Raw genomic sequence first — 25455 nt, forward strand, 5'->3', positions numbered from 1 at the left:
GTCATCTGACATTTTCCTGACATCAAAGGCATTCATTAAAAAAGGTGTGCCAGATGCTAATGACGCACCTGCCACAGCAGTGAGTCCAGAAAAAAAAGATAGCCTTCTCTCCTTTCATCCTAAATCAAACGGTTGTCTCCTCAATAAGATTATAACATTCCAGAAAAAAGGAAAGACAAAATGAGTAAAGATATTTTTGCTCATTACCCATTTAGACCAATAAAAAGAGAAAACTGACTTTGTTCCAATGCGCTTAATGATTTATATAAACTCTGATCATAACCAGTCTTCCAAGACATAGTGAAGAGATAAAGAGCATTAGCATTTTTTAAGATTCAGATTTAGAAACCCAATTCTAGCAGCTTTTATTTCCTCAGATTGTGTAAAAAGTGATAGAATTCAAGTAGTACCTAATCTGGATCTTCAACCAAGTTTGACAAAAAACTCCAACTACTCAAATGTGTAAAGGAGTGTAAAGTGAAGAGGAATCCTAAAAATTAGGAGAAAATTGTCATCCAACTAGAATCCAGCTAAAAAGTCTCTCATATTCTTTTTGTCATTTGTTGTTGTCTACAACGCTCAGGTACACAATGTATACGAGGAAACTCAGAGGGTGATTCTGGTGGTGAACAAAGGTCTTTTTTTTTTTTTTAATACGCATACACACACACACATGAGGACAATATTATACTAGTTATAAGGTAGTAGTAGCATTTAAAATGCTAATACTACAGAAAAATGTAACTCAAATGCATATCAAATTATATTATACTCTTTAATTTCTGGTGCTCTCTTATGTATGTATCAAATGGGAGATGTTTTCAGCACTAACAACACTATAACCTAAAATGAAAAATACACTGATCCAGCACTGAAATATATGAAATAAAGTCTACAAGCAACCAGACTGTCAGTGATGTCTTTTAGTCCTAAACAATATTCTGCCAACTATGACATTATTGTATAATTTATCATCTCTTAAATATAGCTACCAATTAAAAGATATTCAGACATACTATCTTCCTTCTGGTGTTTTAGCACTGCATAATAGACTCTTTCTTTATAACAAAATAACAGCATTAAATTCAAATTCAAGCTTGCTCTCTGATAATATCTAAATTCATCTTTGTGTCCAGAAAGGTCATTTGCAGAACTTCTATTTAATTGCTTGAGACCAAAAATCTATAATTGAGGCACTAAGTTATTACCCAGACCTCACAAGTTCTGGCCTCAAAATTCATGACTTTTGTCAAAGATGAAATGTTAAGCATTCAACAAATGAATTATACTTAAATTATATTTCTACCTCTCCAAAGCTCTCTAAAAACAGCACTCATTACAGCACAACTCAACTGTAATGGGGACAAACTTTCTTAATCTAACTAGACTGAGATCATATCTTGGACTTATACAGATAATCTCTACTTGATTTTAGTATGAAACTTAAATCTTCTCCCCCTTATCCTAAATATTCCCCCTCAAAATCACAAATCTTGTCCTCTCTTGTAGGAACATCTATCTAACATTTATTAAATGTTTACCATTGAGGGATAAAAAGAGTTTCTCTTTCCACTGTCAATGCCTAGTGCAGTCTTAAATCTGATATGGCACAGAATTCCAATCAGTACCACAGATTTCCTATTTTCCTCTCTAAACTCACTCAAGACACCTCTGATGGACTAATCCTTGTGTACTACTTGTACACAAAGTGCTACTTTTTTCTGTACCTGAAAATTGTTGGGGTATTTTACCTACTCAACAAACCCCAATCTTTTTAGCTGGTACTATCTGGCCTATCTGAATTCGGGGATGTATATTCTTATATTCTTACTTTCTGAACACTGGGAAACTAAGCTGCCCGTATTCTTCAAATGCACTTTGAGCCTTCTTACTTATACATCTGAAATGCCATCCTCTTTCATCTTTGTGTAGCCTGACCAATCTACAGTCCTACTCTTCCTTCTATGTTCAGCTCAAATGCCATATTCTTCAAGGAGCCATCCTTGTCTGTCAAACCGAACAGCAGTCATTTTTCCCCCATTCAGAATGACAGCAGCACTCTGGCATTTAGCACAGCTGGCACTGCAATTCTTTAGATTCATAATCCCAAATCTCTACCCTCGTACTGTTCACGGCTTTTCAGATTCAATAGATTGGCAATAATTGGAGCAACTGCAGAATATACTGTCCACAGCCAAACAATTTGGAGAGTGAAAAGAAAGCACTTTTGGTAATTATGCTGGGACAACAGACCTCAACGAGGGCTGTCTCAGGCACACCAGATGCATGGTCACCCTTGCAAAGTGGTACGCGTGACCAGCCTTGTCAATAAGTACAGCAATAGACTCAAAGGAATGAACTTGAAATTAAGAGAATGTGGATGATCTTTGTCTTAAAGACCTTAAATTTGCTAGAGTGGCACAGTGAATTCTGAAACTGAAAACATAGTTATCAGTCCTGACTCTGATGCTAACTAACGATGTGATATAAGGTAAGTCACTTAACTGAGCCTCCAACTCAGCTAAACTGGATTCTAGGATTTTATATTCTCTCTCTTGCTGGCCTATGTGATAGGGTCTCTGCCAGGTAACTAGGAAGCTCTATTTACACAGTATACATAATAAAATACTTGTTGGTTTAACAAATTTGCTTTAATATTTTGATAAACTATACCTAACTGCCTTAGCACTTATATGACATGATTCATCTTCCAGGGGTGAAAAGCTATAATAGAAGATATTTGAAGATAAGAAAATATTTGGAGATAGTTGCCAAATACTTTGAGTACCTACTTTTTCTCCAATAGCATTGTCTTCAAGAAATAAAAATTCAAACAGTTTTAAACTATCCTGAACAAAATAAAAATCACTATGTATACAGACCTAATTGCAATATTCCAAATTTAATTTCTAACAGATTTTTTATTTGGCTTTTCAAATACTTATAAAACATTGTCCTTCCCTTCCCATCTTCAGACGTTTCCAACCCCATTCCTCAGATTTAAGCACAATTAACAGATTGTTGTGTAGATTTATAAAACTTTCTTACAAGCATATATACATCTACAGTAGACCCTTGAACAACACAGGTTGGAACTGCGTGGGTTCACTTACACGTAATTTTTTTCAATAAATATATTGGAAATTATTTTGGAGATTTGTAAATAATTTGAAAAAACTCACAGGTGAACTTCATAGCCTAGAAATATCCAAAAAAATTAAGAAAAAGTTAGTTATGTCTGGATATATAAATTATATGTAAATACTAGCCTATTTTATAATCTACTACCATAAAATACACACAAACTTAAAATACACCAAGTTAAAATTTATTAAAATTTATACAGACTATATACATGGTGTCATTTGCAACTGAGAGAACTGTAAACAAATGTACAGACAGTATTAAATTGTAACTGCTGGGGCACCTGGGTGGTTCAGTCTGTTAAGCCTCCAACTTCGGCTCAGGTCATGATCTCACAGTCTGTGAGTTGGAGCCCCACATTTGAGCCCCACTTCAGGCTCTGTGCTGACAGATCAGAGCCAGGAGCCTCCTTCGGATTCTGTGTCTCTTCTCTCTGCCCCTCCCCTGCTCATGCTCTGTCTCTGTCTCTCAAAAATGAATGTTAAAAAAAAAAGATGTCATTAGGCTCTCTGCTGTCAGCACAAAGGCCACTTTGGATCCTCTATCCCCCCTCTCTCTACCCCTTCCCTGCTCACATGTGCTCTCTCTCTCTCAAAAATAATAAATTTTTTAAAATATTTAAAATTTTTAATGCCTTAAAAATAGAAAAAAAATAAATTGTAACTACATAAAATTAACTGCAGTACATACTGTACTACTGTAATAATTTAGTAGCCACCTCTTGTTGCCACTGTGGTGAGCTAAGGTATTGCAAGTATCTGCTTGATAAGCTGCGTGAAGCTAATGACGGTTGTATGACATTAATTATCTCTGTGTAAGCAGTCCATTTCTCCAGCAAATTGTGTACTGCAGTAACAAGTCATCTCTCATGGTTCTCACAATCAGTAAAGTTTTTAGGGAGTCAAAAGTTATAGGCAGATTTTTGACCACACAGGAGTTGGTACCCCTAACCCCTGTTCAAAGGTATTACTCAAATATCCTTCTATCTTACCTCTTCTACAAATGAAATCAGACTGTATATACTTTTTTAGAACTTGCTTTAATAATAATATAACTCACAGGGCATCTGGGTGGCTTAGATGATTAAGCTTCTGATTTTGGCTCAGGTCATGACCTCACAGTTCGTGAATTTGAGCTCTGTTTGGGCTCTATGCAGACAGCTCAGAGCCTGGAGCCTGCTTCGGATTCTGTGTCTCTCTCTGCTCCTCCCCAGCTTGCACTCTGTCTGTCTCTCTCTCTCTCAGAAATAAATAAAACATTAAAAAATTTTTTAAAAATAAAATTCAGATATTTTTCCATATCTACCTTATATTTTAACAGCTACCTAGTATTCCATTGCATTCATGCTATTTAATCAGCCCCCTTACTAACTGTATTGACTACACTGCTTCCAGATTTATTCTTGTCTAACAGAAATATCTTTAAATATTTGGTAGCTATACATGTAAATTATTATAAAGAGTTATTCGATGAAAGCAGATATGAATTCTAAATCATAAAACTGCATTTCAAAAAAATTTTCACTGCTGTCAAGAGCATGAAAACACAAGTCTCCTCATACTCCAGTCCGATGATAATGGAACAGGTAAAAAAGAAAGTAAACCTGTAAGTACCAGTATGTCCACAAAATATTGTTCAGTAAAGTCACAGAAAAATATGATTTCACTTCTGCAAATAAAAAGGTTATACATGCATATACACATATCAATATAAAATGTACACACACAGGCTTCTAATGCTCAAGTCTCAACTTACATATCGCATCAGAAAGGCCCTCTCTGTCCATCCTATTTAAAACTCTCAATATACCCTCAATAATTCTTTTTCAGAGCCTAATATTCATTTCCTTTAAAAGGCATAAAATTGATAATTACGTTATTTATTTACTTGCTCGATGTCTGTTTATGTGTATAGTACATAAACACTATAAGGGCAGAGAATCATGCCTCCTTGTTGGCTATGTCATCCCCACCACCCAGTGCAGTTGAATATACAATTTTAAATAGTATATAGATTTTGTTCAACAAATACTTGCTAAATAAATACACAATGTTTGCTAACATGGGCTATCTCTTAGGAAGTGGGATTAAGGGAAGGGGTAAAAGATACATTTACTTTTATTTTGGTCAATTATACATTCTTATTTTGACAATGAACATGGGTTATATTTATTTAAAACTATTTTATGCAAGTTTAGTTTTAAGCAAACCATTTCAGATGCCTTTCAATCCGTTCATATAAGATTTTTTTTCTTGTTTGCAAATTTAAATGATCTAACTGAATATCAAATAGATTGTCTACTTGAAAAAATTCTCAAACCTTGCTTCATGAAGTTAACCTTTTTTTTTTTTAAGGTTCACTTATTTTTGCAACAGAAAAAGAGAAAGTAAGCATAGGAAGGGCGGGGGGTGCGGGGAGGATCAAAAGCAGGCTCTGTGCTGACAGCAGAGATCCCAATGTAGGGCTTGAACTCATGAACCGTGGGATCATGAGGTGAGTTGAAATTGAGACGCTTAACTGACTGAGCCACCCAGGTGCCCCCATGAAGTTAACCTTCTATTTTCATTTTAATTTAGTTTAATGCTGACTACTAAATTCCCATTCAGTAGCTTTGCCTTTGTACATTCTTTCAAATTACTCTTACCTTAGAGCTGCAGAGTACTTATGATTTACAAAATACTTTACATACACAGTTGACCCTTGAACAACATGGCTTTGAACTGGACTGGGCCATTTACACACAATTTTTTTTTTTTTTTTGATAAATACAATATAGTACTGCAAATGTATTTTCTCTTCCTTATTCCTTTCTTTCAAGTAGGCTTCATGCCTGGCACAGAGCCCAATGAGGGGCCTGAACTCAAGACACCAAGATCAAGACCTGAGCTGACATCAAGAGTTAGATGCTCAACTGACTGAGCCATCCAGGTGCCCCTCCTTATTATTTTCTTAACAGATTCTGTCCTCTAACTTACTTTATTGTAAGAATGTAGTCTAAAATACATATAATATATAAAATATGTATTAGCTCACTGTTTACTGGTAAAGGCTTCCAGTCAACATTAGGTTATTACTAGTTAAGTTTTTGGGGGGACAAATTATATGCAGATTTTTGATTGTGCAGAGAGGTCAGTGCCCCTAACCTCCATGTTGTTCAAGGGTCAACTTTATTACTCTTTTGCCCCTCAGAGGTATGCTGTGCAGATATTACTGTTTATACTTAAAGATAAGGAAAATGATACTCAGAGAAATTAGCTACCTCTGCTGTAGTGAGACTGGGACATGAAGCCAATAATTCAGGTTGTTAGTATGAGATCTGTGTCATTGTACACACTGTGGCAGGTAACTGGCAATGCCTCAATCTTTCTGCAAACAATATATCTATTTTAATACTTAAATAGAAAAAATATTTTTGAAATGCATCTTATACTTAATGCATGTATTTCTATAACAGCTGCATTTATTATTTTTTTTTTTTCTGTTAATGATTTTTTATTTTTTTAATGTTTTTTTTTTTTTTTNTTATTTCGCTCAGCATAACACCCTCAAGGTCCATCCATGTTGCTACACATGGCCAGATTTCATTGTTTCTCATTGCCATGTAGTATAACAGCTGCATTTAACAGAGTATTTGAGTGATAAGGAAGTCAAATAATCTAAATCCTTCATTTTACAGAAAATAAAGAATTTCACTACCTGATCCAATCACTCGGTAAGTTAATGGCAGACAAGAACTAGAACCCACGCATTGATATTAGATGAATTTTCAATCACAGAAAGTTCCTGGACATGGAATTCATGATTAAGAAGTCAAGTTTCATCATAGTTGTCTTGAGTTAAAACTTTTCTTAAACTTTTGCTACAAAAAGGCAAAATAACTGATTAGAATTTCTCCTTTGATTAAAATCAACACCAACTATCATATATCCTAGTGCTTCAGATTTAAAATATTCCACTAATGACTAATGATTTCCTGCTATCTAGCCAACTTTTAATCATGCCAGGCCTTAGTCACTTATTCCACAACTTCTGTTATTCAATATTTACCTTAGATACTACATGGAATTTTTTGCAAATGTTTCTGTCACACATAAAAAAAGAGAAGTTCAATATGTATCTTTATCTACCATGGCCATAATATCCTAGAAGTCATTTAATGAGCTGGTGAAGTATGAATTTCCTTTACTAAAAACAGGCTCATATTACTCCCTTTTCACTAGCCCATCTTCCCTTACTCGAACTAAAACTGCCAAGTATCAGACTTGATATGAATGAATACAGAGAAAAAAACTCTTGTGTTTTTAAGTTTAAATCTTACAAGATAATTTTGGAATCTATTTTTAAATTCAAACTGACAGGAAGAAAGGCTAATAAAAAGTTAATAGACAAAATACATTTTACTTAATTCTTACTACTCTTAGCTGCCATAATTTATAATACCAATGTTTAAAAAAATCATTCAGTAGACAATAAGACATGGAAAATATTTCGGCACAAAATGACAGATAATATTAATTTAACTGGCAGCAAATAAAAATAATAGTTATGAGTAATATTTTTAAAACTACAAGAGACCCTAAAATCAAGAGTTGCTGTTCTCAAAATGCATAAAAGTAAATATTAAAAACAGCATTGGGGGGAGGGAGAGAAGAGAGGGAAACAAACCACAGAGACTTCTGAATGATAGAGAACAAACTGTGGGTTGACAGAGGGAGGGAAGAGGGAGATGGGCTAGATGGATGATGGGTACTAAGAAGGGCAGTGGTAGTGATGAGCTCTGGATATTGTATCTAAGTGATGAATCACTGAATTCTACTCCTGAAGCCAATCTTGCACTGTACGATAACCAAAATTTTGAAAAATGTACTCACACACACATGAAATTGAATATTTTAAGAACATTATGTTTGGCATTGACTCATGTTGCATGAGAAATGGAGTAGAATAATGATTACTAGGAACTGAAGGCTGGGGGAAATAGGGAAATGTTGGTCAAAAGGTACAAACTTCCACTTACAAAGGAATAAGATCTGGAGCTGTAATATGCAGCAAAGTGACTCTAGTAAACAATACTGTACCGTGTACTTGAAGTTGTAGGAGAGGTGAACTCACCATAGTCTCACCACAACAATAACAAAATGGCGGTTGTGTGAGGTAGTGAATGTTAACTAACCATACTGTGCTAAACATTTTGCAATATGTACAAATCATCACATTTTACACCTTAAATTTACACAATGTTAAATGTTAATTACATCTCAATAAAGCTGGAGGAAAAAAAAGGAAGGTATGTTTGAAACATATACATTCTCAAATTCTAATTCCCAATTAGAAATTGTTTTCTAGTTGTGTTGCATACATGTTTTATATATTGTAACTATAATTACAAAGTTTCATTTAATGTTCAAAGGTGACAATTAACTTAAAACCATGCCATCCAAATTATATCAGAGGCCAATCATGGGTGCTCCGAACTATCTTCTTGCAATGAAGCACTAGCCAGCAGGTAGCCAGTCAGCAGCAGAAAATTCCTTCTACAAAAATAAGGCTCAGTCTCAACGATGCCAAATACGTCCAATATTATTTTTAAACCTGATGCATGAAAGTAAACATCATCATAAGAGATTTCTTTATACTTTCAATAATTTACTCCACAGGGTTTCTGGTACTTAACTGTCTCTCAGATGTCAGCCACAAAGATGTGCTAGCAAACTCTTGTAATTTGTAGTTCTCTCGTTAACAGCTCCTCCCTGCAGTCCGTCACCATGGCACGTCGTTACACACCACGTCTGACATTCTTCTGTTATCCTTATGTTCTTCACGCTCCTGCCCTTCTTCAGCCTTTTCCCACCTACCCCCACTTTGTTCATTTTAAAACTTTTACCCGAAACATACTTCCAGTGACCAAAAATAACTTACGATCACAAACTATCAGGGCTGAACGATTCCTATCATTTATGTCTGTGTTCGGCAAACTTCTGTAAAGGATTAAATATTTCAGGCTTGGTGGGACATATGGTCTGTGTTTAAACTACTCATCTCTGCCACTGTAGTGTGGAAACACCTACAGATCAGACACAGACAAACAGTAAACAAGCATGGTTGTATCCCAATAAAGTTTTATTTAGAAAAACAGGAGGTTGGCTGGACTTGGCCTGTGGGCTACTGTTTGCCAACCTCAGTTTTGTCCATCTGCCTTTGAATATCTCTATATCAGTGTTTCCCAAATTGTGCCCTTTAAGATATTAATGAGTCGACTTAAAAAAGACAAAATCTCCATGGTCCAATTTGGGAATGCTACATATTTGCATTCTATTTTACTCTTGGAGATTCACAATGGTAATGAATGTGAAGGGAAACAGGCTCAAAGTAGGCCAGTTTCCATCCTTCCTCGTCCAGGCTGCTCAGAGCTCTAGTACCTGTCCTACCAAATCAGGGATAGCAGTGGGTCTGCTGGTAATTGTTCTGTTCACTTCCTGCAGTACAACCCAACTCTTATGAAGGGAAGTGTTTGTAATTCCAAGACGTTTTTGGCAGAAAGTCCTCAAAATTATGCGTTTGGTGCATTTTCTAAATTTTAGCCATGTATTAAGTTAAAAAAAAAAAAAACCTTTACTGGTTATAGAAGGAATATATGGTTATTTTAGAAAATTGAAAAATATTAGTATCCAAAGATAACCACTGTTAATGTTTTGGTATGGGGATGTCTACATGTATGTAAACAAATTTTTTAATTAAACTCAGATTATTTGGTATACAGAACTTTGTATTTTACTTCTCTACTTGACATTACATCCAGAGATTTTCCTGGTCATTAAAGAGTGTTCAAAGACACGGTTTTTAATGGCCAAAAAATTTTTCCATCACAATGTTGTACTATAATTATTTTATCTACTTCCACTATTTTGGGACATGTAAGTCATTTCCTATTCTTTCTCTCTTTATCCCTATCCTTTTCCTTTTAAAATACAAATGCTGATATTAACAGTCTTTGTCCAAATCATTGATTTCTTCCTTAGGAAAAGATCCTAAAAGAATAATTAATGGGTTGAGTCAGTAATGTTTAACATATAATTGTCAACATGGTGTTAGTAAACGATGTAACAATTTATATTTCTGCTGAATGCAAGAAAGGCACAGCCCTAATCACACAGTGACCAACCATTATAAAGTAATGTTCATTAAAGATCTTCATTAGGCAAAAATGACATCTCACTGACTTAATCTTCTATCTTTGTTAAGTGAAACATTTGTCATGTTTAGAAATTAACTTATCTTTGCTCTACTGTGAATCGTATGCTTATGTTAGTTGTGTGCCTTATGTGTTCAGAATATTAAACTTCTTCCATCTGTATTCTCTCTTACCTCTTTCATATGTAATAGCAAGTGGCAAGACTCTTCTATCATCTTTCAACATTTTTATGGATTCAATTAAAATATTAACTCTATATTTTACTTTGACATTCAGGTAAACACATAATTTAATTCTTTACAAATCACCAATTATCCACGTACCAAGTTGTATAGGATTCTTTCAATTCACACTGATTTGTGATATCATGTTTTCATACATTCAAATATTATAAAGTGCTATTTCTGCCATATAAATTTCTTTTCCTAGCTTCTTACAGGCCATCATAGTTTTTAAATGATGTACATAAGACTGAGATAAAAGTGAAGACTTTTTATTTTTATTTTTTTAAATGCTTATTTTTTAAAGAGAGAGAGTGTACGTGGAGGGGCAGACAGAGGTAGACAGAGGTTCTGAAGTGGCCTCTATGCTGACAGCAGAGTCCAATGGGGGGCTTGAACTCACAATCCACAAAATCATGACCTGAGCCAAAGTTGGACGCTTAACTGACTGGGCCACCCAGGTGCCCCAAAAGAAAAGATTGTTTAAAATCAGCAGGATAGAAGAGGTTCTATAGAAATAATTTAAATAACTGGAACTGGTAAGAAGGAAAAAAATAGTAAGGGAATATATGCTATCTTTTCTTTCTTTTTCTGAATTTTTAAAAATATTTATTTATTTTTGAGACAGAGCATGAGCAGGAAAGGGACAGAGAGAAAGAGAGACACAGAATCTGAGGCAGTCTCCAAGCTCTGAGATGTCAGCACAGAGCCTGACACAGTGCGCAAACTCATGGACTACAAGATCATCACCTGAGCAGAAGTTGGATGCTTAACCAACTGAGCCACCCAGGTGGCCCTCTTTTTTTTTTTTTTTTTTTTTAATGTTTATTTATTTTTGAGATGGAGAGACAGAGACAGAGCACATGCTGGGGAGGGGCAGAGAGAGAAGGAGACACAGAATCCAAAGCAGGCTCCAGCCTCTGAATCCACAAAACCATGAGATCATGACCTGAGCTGAAGTCCCACACTTAACCTGACTGAGCCACCCAGGCGCCCCAATAAATGCTATCTTTAAGTAGATTAAATTAGAGGCTAAGATGCAAGTCCACAGAAAATTGTGGTTATTTAAGGTAGAAACAAGAATCAATTTTTGATTAAGAAAATAACACACGGCAAAAAATTTATCCAAAGATTATAGTGATGGTACCCATGGAGATCTTCAAGACAGTGTGCAAGGATGAACTTTTTAGTTGACTAAGACAATTGTCTGAAGGCAGAGAAATATGACTAGATAATATATGATCACTTATAACACCATTTACTAATAACAGAGTTAGGGAGTTTTAACTTATAACAGTGTAAAAGACTACCACATAAAAATTAGAGACAAAACATTCTCTTACATACAAGAAAACAAAATATTTAGCAACCTCAATTTATAGCAAGAGTTTGGTTAAAACTCTTAAAAAATTTTTTTCAAAACCAAAGCCTGTTATATTCTTCCTCAACCTCTTTCATGAGCTTCTGACATGAACTGCTCTCTGATTCTAGACTAAAAAAAATTTTTTTTAATGTTTTATTTATTTTTGAGAGAGAGAGAGACAGACAGACGGACAGAGTGAGCAGGGGAGGGTCAGAGAGAGTGAGAGACACAGAGTCTGAAGCAGGGTCCAGGCGCTGAGCTAGCTGTCAGCACAGAGCCCGATGCAGGGCTCGAACCCACGAACCGTGAGATCATGACCTGAGCTGAAGTCAGACGCTTAACCAATTGAGCCACCCAGGCACAACTGATTCTAGATATTTTTATCTAGTTTTCTATTATCCTAAACTCAACACATCTTAAACTGATGCTTTGTCTCCTGACCAAACTGGCTTTATTACTTTCCTTTTCAAATTTATTGGCATAGAGTTGTTTCTAATATTCCCTTATGTCCTCTTAAAGTCTGTTGGATTTGTAACATCCTCCCTTTCATTCCTGGTATTGATAATTTTTTGTTTTTCTTCATCAGTGTGATTAAATATTTCAATTAAATTGATCTTTTCAAAAAAATAGCTGCTAGCTTCATTTACTTTTTCTTTTTCATTAGTGTTATCATTTTCTTCTGAATGCTTTAGATTTAACTTGCTTTTTTGTTTAACTTTTACAAGCTTCCTTCAAAATGCTACTTTATCTGCATTCTACAAATTTTTGATAATTAGTATTTTCACCTAGTTAAAAGTATCTTCTAATTTCCTGTGACCTGTTCTCTGACATATGCATTATTTAGAAGGCTGTTTAATTCCCAAATATTTCTGGATTTTCTAGCCTCCATTACTGAGTTTTAGTTTAATGCCATTAAGGTCAAAGAATATACTCTGGATGATTTAAATGCTGTTACATGTTTTGAGACTTGTTTTAAAACCTAAGCCATTTACATTTAACACAATAATTGATATATAGATTTGAATCTACTATCATGCTAGTTGTTTTTTATTTGTCCATGTGTTCTTTGTTCCTTTTTTCTCTTTTCCTTATTTTAGACTCAGTAATTTTTAAGATTCCATTGTATTTCCATTATTTACTTATTAGCCAAATCTCTTTCTCTACTTTTTAGTAGTTTCCCTAAGTTTTAGGACATGCATTGCATTTTTAAATTATCACAGTTGACTTCATATAATTTGATATGTAATATAAGGATCTTACAACAGTTTATTTTCAATCCTACTGTACTTTCCTCTGTTTTGTCATATATTTTAACTTTATAGGCTATAAGCTATTTTTCTTTAAGCCAGAGATCAGCAAACAAGGACCTGTCACCTGTTTTTGCAAATAAAGTTTACTGAAAAGTCAAAGGTGATTTACACAGCTGATTGCATGCTACAAGGGCAGAAGTGAGTAGCTGTGAGACAGTGGCCCATAAAATCTAAAACATTTATTGTCTAGACCTTTATTGAAACGTTGGTAGTCCCTTGTTTGGATAGGAAGTTATTTCGTAGGCTGCTGAAAATAAAGAATTTTATATATACTTTTCTGTGTTAAACACTCTGGCCTGTTTTGTTTCTTTGTGAAGACGCTGTGAGTTTCTGCCAGGAATCATACCACTTCTACCTAAAGAACTTTAACAACACTTGTCTCACAGGTCTGCTGACAATGAATTTTCTCAGCTTTTGTTCTGAAAAGGTCTTTATTTCACTTTCATTTTTGAAAGATTTTTGCTTGGTGTATTATTTGAGTTGACTTTCTTTCCTTTTTAGGACTTTATTATTATTTTTTTAATGTTTAATTTATTTTTGAGAGAGAGATAGAGACAGCGTGAGCAGAGGAGGGTCAGAGAGAGAGGGAGATACAGAATCTGAAATACGCTCCAGGCTCTGAGCTGCCAGCACAGAGCCCGAGGCGGGGCTCAAACCCCTGAACCGTAAGATCATGACCTGAGCCAAAGTCGAATGCTTAACCGACTGAGCCACCCAGGTGCCCCTCCTTTTTAGGACTTTAAAAGTGCTGCTCCATTGCCTTCTGGCTTGCACCATTTCTGGTAAAATGTCTGCTGTAATGTTTATTTTTATTTCTCTATGTATTTTTTAGAATTGGCACTATATTTCCTATGTGCAATACAGATTTCCTTATACATCAGGTAAAGAAAGCCATCTCAAATATATCCCTATTCTAAATCTATAATCCCATACCACAGATGAATTGATTAAGGTGCTTCACCATCACCAGGCTTACTCCCCCACAGGATATCCCTCTGGTGAGTTCTGTTTGGGTCCTCCTGTTCTGGCTCTTGCCTCACAGTCACAGTTGAAACCAAGGATTTCAGGGAAAGCACAGAAGCATTATAAAACAGGCAGTCCTAAGAATCAACCAAGTAATATTCTCTTGGAGCAAAGGAATCCTCAGTCCAAATAGTGGATGCACAGTCTATGCAGGCCACGTGTCTTTTTAAAAAGATTTTATTAAAGGTATTTACAGAACAATATCCAAACTCCTAGATCCAGCTGCCAAGGAGACCCTGTTGTTCTGTGGGTACTGGGTGCAGCATGGCTGGGAGCGCTGGCTTCCTACTTTTCTGTTCCAAGATGGGAGTGGTGGGTTCATAGTGGGTTCCATAGTGCTCACATGATCAGGCAGGGGCTTTGTGGGGCCAGTCTTACCACTTGGATCCCAGGGAAGCATGATCTTCATCTTGAGGCCCAGCACACTGTGTTGGAGCAGCACATGGCACACAGCAGTGTCAATGTAGTAGGTAACAGGTTTCCCACTGTGAATCATCAGGCCATCTACAAACTTCATGGATTTAGCCCTCTGTCCTCAGACTTTCCCAGACACCATGACATCACAGTCTTTGGACTCACTCTCCATGATCAGCCATAGCACACCATAAGCAGGCCCTCCATACAGCAAGGCATCCTAGGAGTCTGTAACACAGAGACTTCCTGGGCAATAGCACGCAGACCTCCTGTGGCCACCTTTTTAGCATAAAGCTCTATAATGCTTTCAGGGGAGCCAAACCTCTTCTGAACCACAGTGGTCAAGTCCTAGATCCACTGGCCCTTCTCACCAAGAACATTCTGTGTCCTGATAGCCAAGATAATGATTTCAGTCCTGGTTGTTGTCACTGAGACCTCAACTCTGGAGCAGCCATCTTCAGCCAGCTCCCAAGTGAGAAACTTGTTCAGATCAGCTCTGAAGAGGCCATTGGCAACCAATTTCCTCTTCTTAGAAATCTGCACCACCATCTTGCTACCGCGTGCCACCAAAAGGAAAAAGTCCTCTGTATCTTTTTAAAACTTTCTGGTTGCCTTCAAGACTTCTTCATTATGTTTGGTTTTCAGTAATTTAACTACTTAGGTGTGTCTTCTTTTATTACTACTAACTATTACTACCATTATTATCATTAGCATATGTGGGACTGTCTTAGCTTCGTCTTTGATCTGTGGTATGATCTTGTTTATTTTTTTTTTATTTACAATTTTTGGCCATTATGTGTAGCAACATGGGTGGACCTTGAGGGTGTTATGCTGAGCGAAATAAGTCAGGCAGAGAAGGACAAATATCACATGTTTGCACATATAGAAGGATTAGGAGGAACTTAACTGAGGACCATGGGAGAGAAGAAGGGGGGAAATGGTGGGGGAAAGGGAGAGAGGCAAACCATGAGAGACTCTTGAATGCTGAGAAACTGAGGACTGATGGATGCCAGAGGGAGGGGGGAGATGGGCATGGAGGAGGGCACTTGTGGGGATGAGCACTGGGTGTTATATGGAAACCAATTTGACAATAAACTATCTGTAAAAAATAAAAATAAAAAAAATTTTGGCCATTATCTATTTAAGTATTAATTTTTTTTCTGTCTGTTCTTGTTCTCTTTTCTATGTGAGACTCCAATTGTTAAACCATCATATATTTTCCCATTTTAAATACTCTATTCATCCTCTCTTTTTATTTCAGTTTAAATAACTTACATTGAACTAGCTTCAAGTTGATGGACTATTTTCTCAGGTGTGTTGAGTCTAATGATCACCCTGAGTAAATGCTTCATCTCTGATACTACTATTTTTAATAATTTCCCTTCCTCTGGTTATAGAATGCTTTCACTCTCTGGACAAATGCAAATTTAGTCTCTTCAACCTCTTTATGGTTTCCATCTTTCTGCCAAAAGTCATCCTCTGTTCATTCTAGTTATCTACCTTTCCACTGAATCCTTTAACATACTGATAATAATTAGTTTAATGTCCCTGTCTGATCATTCCAATACCTGAGCCTCCTTAATTTGATTCTGTTGAATGCTTTATCTCAACAATGGGCCAGTTTTTCCTTGCTCTGTTTATGTCCAATAATTTTTTACTGAATGCTGAACATGGTATACAGAATAGCAGAGACTGAGATAATTATTTATACCTGGAACATGGCATATCTATTCTGTCAAGCCATTAGTGTGGAGGAGTTAATTTAGACAGAAATTGAACTTGGTATAGATTTTATTATTGTTTTAGTTACCTTCAGTACACCATAGGTTTCAAATTCTCCTAATGGTGGCCTACCATTATCTTGTGCTTAAGAAAAGAGATGAAGGAGAGTTTTTCTCAATTTACCTGTTTTCCTCTCAGGTTTCTACTCTTTCTACATAAATCTATGACACAGGGATCTCTCTATATTCTTGACCTTCCCCCAGCAGTAGAAAGCTTTTGTCTGTTACTCAGTGGTAGAGCAAGTAGGATTTTCAGTTGTCCTTGTTCAGCCTCAGTATTAGGTAGGTCCTGTGCATCAGAGGGTTCCTCCATCGGGAAGCAGAAGGATTTTGCTTCTAATCTCCCCCCATAAATTTATAAAATAAGGCTTTCTGTCCCTCTTCTCTTGGTTTGAGGCTTAAAGGAATTTGAGTAAATGAGAGGGGTGGTGCACCTAACTCCCAGCACCTACAGATGACCTCTTTTTATCTCTTCACTACCAAATGACTGTTCTTTTTTCCTTTTTGATGTTTATTTATTTTTGAGAGAGAGAGACAGAGAGACAGAAAGGGATGAGTGTGAGTCAGGAAAGGGCAGAGAAAGAGGGAGACACAAAATCTGAAGCAGGCTCAAGGCTCCAAGCTATCAGCACGGAGCCTGACGTGGGGCTCAAACCCACAAACTGTGAAATCATGACCTAAGCTTGAGTCAGCTTAACCGAGTGAGCCACCCAGGCACCTCCCAAAATGACTTTTCTCAAGTCTCTGACTTGCTGCTAGTCTTCACAATGATTATCTTGTGGCCTGGGGATACGTATTTGTAAGCCTGTGTGAACTCCTCTTTCATCTGTGGCCCTGAGGTATTCCAAACTAGTTCATACTTTTTTATCAGTTACAACTTTAGCTGATTTCTTCTTATCTACTTTTACAGCGCCATCTCTTTCATGATCTGCCAAAGTGAAACAATTAATGACCCATTCTCTGGGGGCAGGGGGGTGTTCAATTTTTCAGACTTTAGCTTACTTGGTAGCACTGCAAGCTCAGCTTTCTGATGGACTCAGAAAAATTACGATTTTGTAAATCATCCAGCTTTTTATTGTAGGTCAGAGTGGGATGGTCTATGTCCACTCTCTATACATGAGCAGAAGTCCCCTTCTACTTCCTTCACCTTCCTTTTCTATTTTGGAAAGGTATTACCACTCTTCTAGTTGCCCAGAGAAAGCCTGGAAAGTATTTCTGACTTCTCTATAATAATGTTTACTATCCAATCAGTTGATAAAAATCTAGATTAAATAAATCACCAATATCTTTTTTATTAGGATCCTTTCTATTTTTCTAGTATAACTACTTATATGACAATGTGTAACAATATTCCTTCAAGTAGATGCCCCCTCCAACCTGTCACCTATTTCTTTTCTTGTGTGTGTGGGATGGTTATATTTTTATTTTTTGGCTTTACATTTTTTATTTTAATGCCAGTTAGTTAAAATACAGTATTATATTAGTTTCAGATGGACTTCTTCCAAATAAACTTGACTTTATCATCAGACTGCCTTACTACTGTACTGTTTTGACTATTTACAATCAAGGTCATAATCAATCTGATCTTATTCTGCCTTTACAGGCTATCTTCCTACAGGTACAGGTGTTCTACTCTATTTCCATACTGACCCAAGCCCTTCTTTTTAACAGACGGAAATCTTATAACTCAAGGACTACTACAAAGGAGACACTTTCCATGAAAAAATTTTCCTGCTCACACAGACAGAATTCCTCTCTTCCAAACTGTATAACTGCTTTGATGCTTTATTTGTACTATAAAAATAACACTTACTATGGACTGGTATTAAATTGTACACAGCTCTTACATCTTGTTACAGTATTATAAACTCCAGAAAGCCAGAGATCAGACCTTATAAACTGTTATATTCTCTCTTTTTAGCTTTCCCACATAAATATTTATCTTGCAAATTAAAATAGCAAAATTAGCAACATGACACTTTCTTCCCTATAATCATGCATTCTTAATTCATCCCTGACAAGTTTACTAAAAAATTTTGCCAGCCCAAAAATGCTGCCTGTTTTTGAAATGTTGTCTCACAAAGGAAAAAACACGCACTGCAACTATAATTATCATGCCACCCATTTTCAGAGGAAAATCCAATTAGGTTTAGCTTAGGGACCTCCTAGCAAAGCCAACCATTTATACTAGTAGAGTTAAATCTATAAGGGTAATCTCAAACACAAATATACTGAAATCTCTTTATTTATTTATTTATTAGTTCCATGTAAATCATCCCAACAGACTCACAAATTTTACCAAGGAAAACCACTGCCACTAATAAAAAGAAACAAGCCTATCTAACTTCATATGTGGTTTGGTAATCATACTCAAGCACTCTGCCAAGATGGAAAAGTGAGAAGTTTCTACTAAATCACTTTCAATAAATAGGGAAAGGTATAATCACAAATACAGGAAGAAAAAGAACAGTTCTAATATTTTATTCCTTTTTATAATAGTACTCTCAAATGCATTTTCAACAGAGAACATATAAAAATCCTATATGCTATTTTAGTGAAAAGCCATCTTTGCCACTTAGCTTTCCCAACAAGGCTATATAGCTGGGACCACACTGGAACCTGAACTTAATCTGACTCAGATACCAGATTACATGTCTAAAACATCATCTTTTCTATGTACTCTTGACAACTCCACAAAATGGAAAATGCTCTTTGCTAAAACAAATAAACAATACACCCAACAGGTATCCTTATCAATTTGACACAGAACTGTTATCCAACAATTCACCTTCTAGTAATTTAGAGTGAGAAAAGAATGACATAAAGAAGTTCAGCACAGCATTGTTCTTAATAGCAAAACATAAGAAACAATTTAAATATTAATAGGGAGTCACTTATACAAAACAAAGTGCATATATACTGCTCAACAATGGAAAATGCTGATAGAGATCTACATATTTGCTGACATAGGAAGATGTCCACAGGATGTTGTTCTAAGAAAATGTGTCCTCCAACCACATACACATCCGTGCAGGCTCATATGTAGTCCTCCTAGAAGGCATGATATGGAGCATGTCCCATCACCAATTTACTGCCTTTCAACTCCAAATTCATACTTGATTGTCTGCTCCGCAAAAATGAAGGTGCTCCATTTATCTACCTTTTCTTTGCAGAGGACACAGGTTTTAAATTTTATCAGTACAGAGCGCTTCTCCCAACACTCCAAACCCTCAGGTGGTTTTGCAGCAGAGAGGCTTCGGTGAGACACCCCCTTGTGACTGGTCTTCTCTAGCATACTAGACACTGGTTTCTGAGCAGGTTTCAACAGCATGACTGCACAGCAATTTCTCTGTTGTCCAGTGAGACACGGGCACAGTCTCTCCAACAAAGTTTAGATTTTAGTTCCTCTCAGACCTACAGTTGTGGTTGCTCTTTGTATCTGCTGTTCTTATATTCACTAGAGTTCTCTTTACTTCTTGCTAGCCAACCCCTTCTTACTCTAATCCCATTATAGTTCATAGTTCTGTATACTAAAGATCATCTGTTCAAATTATTGTTTGGTTTCCCCATTGACTCTCACTGATACAGGGTATGGCCTTCTCCCCGTGTTTTTACTTTTCAATGTTGCCTGAACTTACAGTAAGCATTTTTTGTGTGTGATAATCAGAAAAGGCAAGTTATTTTTACTTTGGAAAAATTCAATGCAAAATAAACATTACCTTAAGTAAAGTTTTTCTATTTTAACAGACCAGAAATATATTTGTGAGATTAAAATGACTGAAATGTGAAGAACATTTGTTTAAGACTGTAACTACAGCTTTTCTTTTCAACGTTATCCAAAGTTGTGTTTCTAGGCCATTTTAAGCAAAAGAAATTATTTAGACTGTTTTCATTTCATCTTAGCTATGCCATATACTGGCCTTTACAAACTGGTTATTAATCATGAGGTATCCTAGGATAATAGATATTGTGATAGATACTAGGTCCTCAACACAGTCAGTCTCTTTCATTTTACTATTTCAGCCCCTCTTACCATGTTCAAGGATTATCAGTTGGGCTCCAGCTTGTACATTTCCAACATCATTCTCAGCAATGCATTGGTAGAACCCTTCATCTGATTTCACCAGACCCAAAACTTGAAGATTATGCTCCTTCTGAGAATGAAAAACATACATTAAATGTTAGGATTCAACTGATGAACATTAGTTGAAAATCTCAAGAATATGCTCTTTCTGGGGAAGAACAAGTAAAATTGTATGATTCAGCTATTAAAATATTATCTATCTGTGTACCTGTTAAGTGACTTTTCTTGACAAGGTACTGATTTAACTGATTAGAACAGGAAACACTGGAACTAATCAATTAAGAACTTAATCCTTATGGAAAGTAATATCCACAATGTTTGCAAACCTACACCTTCACCTGGAAAGGTACCTGACATACAATACCATGTGACCACAACAAAAGTCTGAATTTGTGAATTCAAGGCACTTTCTTAAAATTATCTCTAATGTCATTAGATCTAACAGATTAGACTACAATAAGTTATATGAGGCCACATATATACGGCTTCCCTTAAATTATAAAGTAATATAAATGCCAAATATTGTTGTTATTATTTATAAGGTTTTAAGATTTTTAAGAATACTGTGAAAATAAGAGTAAAAAAATGCCAATTTAGCTGTAACACACTGCTTTTTAATTAAATACTTGTGAATTACTTTTTGTAACATACAAGATTATGTACTTCAAAATAGAAAATATATTCTTCCTAGGAATGAATCACTAATGTGAGAAATTTATAATAAGACTTTACATCATTAACAACCATAATTACTTCCGATTAATTCTATGAATATCATATATGCACTTTAAGATATGAATCCTTATTACCAAAACCTAGATATTTTTATTACTAGGATTAAAATAATGATAATTATAATAGTAGACAATATTTATAAGCATTTAACCCTATATAAAAAACAAAAAGCAATTAATGGTTCAGTATTCTTAAATAGATTTAACGCTATTTACTTCTTAAGAATCTATATCTATTGTCACAACCTTGGGTCATGCTTATTCTGAAGGGCTCGAGCATCAGTATATATGAAGGACAGACTTCTGCCCCTTGAATAGAACTATGAAGACAGCAGGTGCACACATGGGATAATCATTACCAAGAAAACAGTGACAGCTGTGTTTAAGAGTGCTAGCATGATTGAGCAGGAATACCAGACTTCTGACCAGGACATCTGGATGTTGGGCTTAGTTCAACTACTGACTTACTATGTGATCTACGTAAACTATCAAACATGTCGAGGCTCAGCTTTCTTATCAGTCAGTGAAGAGATTACATTCTGTGCATATTTTTTTTATCTTCATCTGCAATACATAAACTGGCATGTGGAAGACAACAGATCTCTTAGTGACTGCATTTAAAAACACGTAACAGGCAACTGGGTGGCTTAGTTGGTTAAGTGACCAACTCAGCTTCAGGTCATGATCTCACAGTTCATGAGTTCGAGCCCTGCACTGGGCTCTGTGCTGACAGCTCAGAGCCTGGAGCCTGCTTCAGATTCTGTGTCTCTTCCCCTTACTCTCTTACCCCTCTTGAGCTCTGTCTCGCTCTGTCTCTTTCTCAAAAATGAACATTAAAAAATTAAAAAAGAAAAAAGACATGTAAAGGTTTCAGAGATTAATGTCCTCTGAAAAATACTTACTACAATCTTAAAGTAATCACTCGGGATAACCACATCCCCATTCTTGACCCACTTCACGGTTGGAGTCGGTTTCCCAGTCACTTCACATTCGAATATGATATCCATGGACTCATGAGCATATATATTCATAGGCTGTTTCAGGAATTCTGGTTGGACTTTAAAATAGAAAGAAAATTAGGATATTAATAAAAATAGCTAGCTATTCATATTTTAAGCAATTTTTTTAAATTACAGAATTCACAGTATTTTTACTTATTATTTGAGGCTTTCACATAGTTTTACAAAAGCATGTAACAAATATATATTTAAAATATATGCTGGAAAACAATATCTTTAAGAATTGCATTTTGATACAATTAACTGGAAGAATAATTGTAATTTTTGAGATTCCTAGTTGATAAATATTCACTAAATTGACTATATTGAAGGAATTGATAATATGAATATCCTAAGCTGTCTAAAAATGAGTATTAAAAAGACTACTTCCCTAACATTTATACCATTTCAGAAGAACCATAACAAAATTTTGAAAAAACTGAGAAAAATGACATTATTTTTCTTGTCAATCATCTGAGTAACAACAACCCCCCCCCCAAAACAAAAAAGGAATACAAATGTCATATGAGAGGCTAAGGCCTCAACCTATATAAGAATAGTTCACTCATGTAACATCCCTCATTGCATGACATAGTTTTTAAGGGTGGGAGAGCATGACAGGATCTTTGGCAGAAAAGCTAAGTATATTTGAAAAAGTCTGAACATTCCAGTCTCTCTCTCCCTGCTCTAAGGTTGTAAGTCAATGACTTATAAATAACAGAGTAAGACTCTGAATTAGAAGGACAGGAATAGATCATTTAGTCCAACCTCCAACCTAACGCTGTAATTTCCTATACAACATCCTTAACAAGGGGTCTTATTAATCCTTATTTCAAAATTTCGACTGATAAGCCTCCCTGAGGCAGTAAGTGCCACTGTAGGCTAGTTCTATTTAAAAAAGCAACAATGACAACAGCAGTTGTTTGTTTGTTTTGGTTATTTTTTAACACTTGAGCTAAAATGTGGTTAGCATGTTGGGATTTCAATTGGGATTGTTAAATTTGTGGCAATTTGACATCTTAACTATATCGAGTCTTCTTTTCCCTGAATTTGATTACCTCTCCCATTTATTTACTTCTGTGGTTTCTCTCACCATTGTTTCCTAGTTTTTAATATACAAATCTTGTTCACACTTTATTAGGTGTTTCCCTAAGTATTTTGGTGCTACTTTTTTCATACTTATTTGTTTTTTAATTTCCAACTGTTCACTGCTAATAATGTAGAGATGAAGTGATTTATGTATATAACTTTTTATCCTATGCTCATGCTAAACTCACTCATTAGTTCTAGTTGCTTTTTATAGACAATTAGGGGATTATCTACATAAAGAATCACATTGTCTGTGAATAGAGACAAATGTGTTTCTTCCTTTCCAATCTGCTTTGGTCTTTTTTTCATTTTCTGGCCTACTCCACTGGCTAGAGGGCTAGACTGGGGCAGGTCCTAGAAAGAAGTGCAGACAAGCTTCATAATTTGGGTTAATGAAGAGAAAGAGTACAGCAAGTAGGCAGAACCCCAGAAATTGGCAGGAGCCAAGGCCGGAAAGAAAGCATAATCTTAAGAAGCAACTTCCTGCTCATTATCAGTCAGACCCATGGTACCCCAGCAGGTAACTTTCCACACAGTAGGTCAGGTCTGTGGAATCTGGAAGATCTCCTGTGGACCAGCTTGGCTCATGACTGTCTGTGTTCTCTGGAAGCAATTATACTCTCTCCAAGGTATGAATTGCAACCACAGACAGTGATGCCCTTTTCCAAGTCTGTGTGCTTTTTAGATTCTCCCCTTTTGCCCTAGAGGTAGTACCTTCTATATTCCTTAGGGTCCTACTTTTTTTTTTTTAGTAGTGAAAACACTTATACTAGTCAATAATTCTTTATATTAATATTTCCTTGTTCAAATTCCTGGTGTGATTCTTGGCTGCTGGCTGGACCCAGGCTAATACACTAATATACTAATAGTAGTCTCATATACACTGCCAATATTTCTTCCCAGTTTTTCTTTCATCTTTTAACTTAAGGCACCTGTTGCTCTACCCAAGTTTTCAATTTGTATGTGGTAAAATTTATCAGTTCTCCATTTTTTGGCATCTACATTTTATTATTCTTGCTCCAAAGGTTTTCCCTGCCTCCACACTATAAAAATATTCACTCACAATTTCTTCTAGTATGTCTGTGAAACAATCTGGACTTCACCAAATATCCAGCTTTACATTTTTCTAAATGGCAACCTCAGTAATCCCCAAAAGAATACCTGATTTGAAACAGTTTTTTTGTTTTAAACTTTAAAAAAAATTTATATTTAGAGAGAGAATGAGCAGGAGAGGGGAAGTGAGAAAGGGAGAGAAAGAATCCCAAGCAGGCTCCATGATGGCAGCACAGAGCCTGATGTGGGGCTCAATCCCACAATCCTGAGATCATGACCTAAGCTGCAATCAAGAGTTGGACACTCAACTGAGACACCCAGGTACCCTGAAATCATTTTAATATTAAAATCCTACATACTCTTGAGGGGGGGTTATTTCTGGATACTATGTGGTTTCACTGATCTGTCTATTCCTGTACCAGAACCAAAACCTTAATGATTGTAACTATACAATATTTTAAAATATTTCCTCAAAACTTTCCTCATATTGTTAGTTAAGTTTTTTTCGTGTTTTGTTTTTTGTTTTTTTTCAAATTCCAGATGAATTCAGACTCACCTTTGGTTAAGTTTATCTGTTCTTCCTCAAAGAAAATGGAAAACAAGAAGAACCCAGAGTTTTCAACTGAGTGCAATAAATTTTAGATACAGGAAAAAATAACATTTTCAATCCTGAGTGTTCCTTATTTAAGATCAGATATTTAAGTTTATTTGAATGTTATTCAATAATGACTCATTGTAAAGACACTTCAATGACTGAAATCTAGAGATTTACAATTGAGCTCTAGTTTTACCAGTAGAAATTTTGTTGATCAGGGGTCTCCATCTGCTCCTAAGTAAATAAGGAATTCAACTGGACTGTTCCTAAATACACCATGGTCTCCAACCAATTGCAACATTACTGTATTTTATATATATGATATACAACAGCTAATATTCACGAGTACTTTCCAATTATCATTATTTCCCACAACAAACCTATTATTTAGATATTATTATATTATGTCCATTTTATAGATAAGGACATTAACATATAGAGAGGTTAAGTAGCT

General features: G+C 35.7%; 1 protein-coding gene and 1 pseudogene across 1 annotated transcript in view; both read right to left on the bottom strand.

The window, feature by feature from the left end:
- Positions 1–25455, bottom strand: part of NEO1 (neogenin 1) — a 173911-nt gene that overhangs the window by 92382 nt on the left and 56074 nt on the right. Inside the window, exons 6-7 of the mRNA XM_077749000.1 lie at positions 22169–22323; positions 20482–20602 (exon numbers count right to left, since the gene is read on the bottom strand). Of these exons, the coding sequence (XP_077605126.1) occupies positions 20482–20602; positions 22169–22323 (276 nt within the window). The remainder of the gene's footprint in view (positions 1–20481; positions 20603–22168; positions 22324–25455) is intronic.
- On the bottom strand, positions 14447–15262 carry LOC144216610 (small ribosomal subunit protein uS3 pseudogene; annotated as a pseudogene).

This window comes from Crocuta crocuta, unplaced genomic scaffold, assembly GCF_008692635.1.
Source record: "Crocuta crocuta isolate KB4526 unplaced genomic scaffold, BGI_CrCroc_1.0 scaffold130, whole genome shotgun sequence".
Lineage (NCBI taxonomy): Eukaryota > Metazoa > Chordata > Mammalia > Carnivora > Hyaenidae > Crocuta > Crocuta crocuta.